This window comes from Protopterus annectens, chromosome 3.part0, assembly GCF_019279795.1.
Source record: "Protopterus annectens isolate FY-2018-M chromosome 3.part0, PAN1.0, whole genome shotgun sequence".
Taxonomy (NCBI): Eukaryota; Metazoa; Chordata; order Ceratodontiformes; family Protopteridae; genus Protopterus; species Protopterus annectens.
The window spans coordinates 1185534465-1185538013 of record NC_056731.1 but is presented as its reverse complement, the minus strand read 5'-3'; the positions used below and the strand labels follow the sequence as shown (position 1 = coordinate 1185538013).

At 37.3% G+C, this 3549-nt stretch overlaps 1 protein-coding gene across 2 annotated transcripts in view; it reads left to right on the top strand.

Annotated features, from left to right (window-relative positions):
- Positions 1–651: 651 nt before the first annotated feature.
- Positions 652–3549, top strand: part of ELOVL2 (ELOVL fatty acid elongase 2) — a 921742-nt gene continuing 918844 nt past the window's right edge. For both annotated transcript variants that reach the window (XM_044065398.1, XM_044065397.1), the window contains exon 1: positions 652–765. Coding sequence is in view for 1 of the 2 variants with exons in the window: in XM_044065397.1 (XP_043921332.1) it covers positions 763–765 (3 nt within the window). In the remaining variant the exon portion in view is untranslated. The remainder of the gene's footprint in view (positions 766–3549) is intronic.

The window sequence follows — 3549 nt, the reverse complement described above, 5'->3', positions numbered from 1 at the left end:
ATGGTGGATCCACTGCCTATGCTGGCAAGAAGTGGGTATAACGCAGCACCAGTATGGATGGGGTACAAGTCTATCAGAGACCATTCACATTGGGCAATAAGGAGTAATGGAAAAAAGATAAAGTGTTACATGAATGCATCAACATTATTTTCTTTATCCATGTTTAATTAGTACGAATCTAAAGAAATAACAATAATGAAACGTGCAGCACATACAGAGAAATAAATGCCTTTTGCCGTGGCTTTGTTTCTGAAATACTGCAACTTAACTAGTAAGTTGAGGCGCAAATATTGCAGTCTTCATTTCATCACCTCAGGTTTACAAAGTTCTTGCTTGGGATAGCATGACATAACCTACGTAAAATAAAGATCAAACACATCTAATCTGACCCACTCCACAATGCCATCCTGATGTTTTTTATCGCATTACTGCAAGATAAAATATAGTATTACTACATAAAAAATGCACGGATCCATATACCGATTCACCAAATCGCCTTGACCTTGACTGATAATTTGAAAAAGTTAAAAACTGGAGTGCCTCAACTGTCATGGCTGAAGGCACCTGCTTCGCCCTCTGCTCAACAGCATGACGTCAGGATCTGCACACTTACTCGGCGCTCATCTAGCAATGCTTGCAGCTTTTTTTTCCCCTGCCGCTGAGGCAGTGAAGGAACAGGGTGCAGTGGATACGCTGGACAGCGCTCCTGTACTTGTAGTCATTCAATTCTTCATCCCCTAGAACCGGTAGCTATCGGATACCATGGTAAGTAGGACTCATATATTATCCCAAATGTGCATTCCTAAAAGTGCCCAGTAAATACTGCGAGTAATTGTTATTCCACTATATATTTAAAAGAAGCTTATTAAAATATTACTGATTAGGAAGAAAATGTGCTGAAATATCTGGCTGACTTGGCATCTGCAGGGCATAACGTTGCCGCACACGATAGAGTCATTAATGATTATTTCAAACGATTAAATGTAGAGCGTTTCAAAATTAAATATGCGGTAGTAGTGAAGGAATATGCATCTGATAGTAACTACCAAACCTTTAATACCGAATGGGGCTCTACATCTCCTGTGCTTATAGTTTCACGTTATGTGTATTGGGGTAAATGCAAATCAGTTACGTGTGAGCCTATCTGGTTTCAACAGAGCTGTCAAAATCGGAGACTTCTTAAAACAATATATTGGTATTTTTCGTTTGTGTGCTAATAGGATTCTAGTATCATGTATATGTTATCTGTTCACTGCAGTCTTCACTCTGCACACTGTGCAAAATAAGTGCTAAACAAAGAAAGGGACACGTGAGAGCCAAGAGCAAATAAAGTAACTTTCATATCACTTTAGCATAATCACCCTTTCTGTAGTGGAAAATTGTCATTGTACTGATTACTAATCACGTTTTATCGCTGACAGATCTAGTGTGTCAGTGTTTAACGTTTAGACTTGTGCCCATGCCGCTGGAGCAAGTGGGACAAATGTGGGACACCTACTAACAACGTACTAATTGCCTCAAATATGAAGCTCACAGGATGGTTAAAATATGCCATTTTATACTTACAAAAACTTATTTTGATGAATTGGTACGATTCAGTACAATTTACCATGGATATCAGTCAAACATTCTTAACACTGAATGTGTGACAAACCCTTTCAGTGTGGAACTTTGAGGAACATGGGCGCTTTAAGATCCCAAATGAGGAGCTTTCCTCATAATGATGTACCCGGAGAGATATGGTCTTCCGTTATTTTTTAGGTCTGAACCAGATTTATGAGCTAAGAAGCTGAGTGATATAATGTTTGTCCTGTGTACTTTTAATATTTTTTTGTGACTGCTGGCAGGTAGTGGAAGACAGAGAGCAACACGTTGTATGCATTTTCACAATAACTGTGCGATAATTAAAAAACACAAACTTATTTAGTTAATTAGTCAGAAGGAGCAGAATGAAAGTTGGAGCCCTTCACGCTTCTGCAGTGATGCAAGCGATTACCGCCTGCGGTTGCAACAGCGAGAAGGAGGTACAGAAAGCGAGAAAGGGCAAAAAGTTTAAACAATGGAAATGCTGCAAGCATTTTCCTCTCTTAACAGTTTAAAGAATGAAATAGCTACAGTATCACAGAGAAACTATCAACGGATCCGCTGATACACGTTTTCCCCTTTTTGTATTTACTGCCTGGTGCAGCACTTGCGGCAATGCCAAATCCGATCCAAGAAACCTTTTCAAACGTGGTGCATGTAGTACTTAGTGCCCATAACACCGCAGACATTGACAGGTAGACATTATCTCAATTGATGACCGTTTAGGGATAAATAATGTGACAGTATACAAACCCTCCATTTCTGTTTATTTTTTATTTTATTTTTTTACAGCCTTGGCATTGTGGCGGTTCCTTTTATTTGTTTCCTCAACATTACTGTGTGTTGTTAGGTGGATCAACATGTTGTGACACCTTTGGTTTTACGGAAATATAAATTCTCAGCTTAGATTATTTCTGTAAACTTGCTACTGAATAGTTCAGTTAATTTGCAGTCTGAATGTTAACTATGTTATACTATCTACTAATAATGCGTGTAATAAGAGTGGATAATAAAAATAAAACAATCTTTGAATTAGAAAATGCTGCAGTTTTTAAATCTGAAGTAATAGTGTCGCACTTTTCTACCATTGTCTCTGTAACACTGAAACAATATTGTTAAGATAGTGCTAATCATTAAGCGTTTTTACTAATGATCCTCTAATAAGTAAATATCAGTAAAGTGCGTTCATCTTATGGAGTAAGGGCATCCATGCATGCAATAATCAGAAAGTACACTGAAGTACTGTTTGCACTTTGTACAGTTGGAGATGCTTTGCTTTAGAGTGAGTCATTACACAGTAAGTCCAGGAAGGTAAGGGACAGTCTTTCACATTTTTTTTGCCTCTTCCCATCACAGTGAGTGTAGTCTGTTGTCAGTTTTGTTTTCACTTAGTTGGTGTTTTTTCTGTCAGAAGTAGACAATAATAGGCTTGACTTTTAGAAGAGTGACAAACACATCTAGTGTCTTGGTAACCAGCTTGTTTTGCTACATACTGAGGTCAGAAACTCCTAATTTACAAAGCATTGATAATTACAGTGTAGTATACTATTTTACATTTGTTGTGGAACTGCCACATCAACAAAGATTCTAGGTTCCTTTTCAATGCTATAATTCACTGTATGTGGTTAATAAGAATGCATTTTGTACTACAATTTGTATTAACTGATCATTTGACATTATTTTAATGCATTACTTCAAGAAATGGGCACCGGGAAACTCATTGCATTTCATGAGTTTCCCAGTGCCCATTTCTTGAAGTAATGCATTAAAATAATTCCCATGGGAATTTTTATAGTTAAAAAAATATGTTACAGTATAACCACAATGCCACACTGCTGTTACTATTATTATTGAGTATCACACTCATGCATTGCCACAACCAAATTGCAGTTATAAATTGCAACTTGACTTGAACATGCTACAAAACAGTCTGTACACTTAGCAATGATTTCTGAAAATATAGAA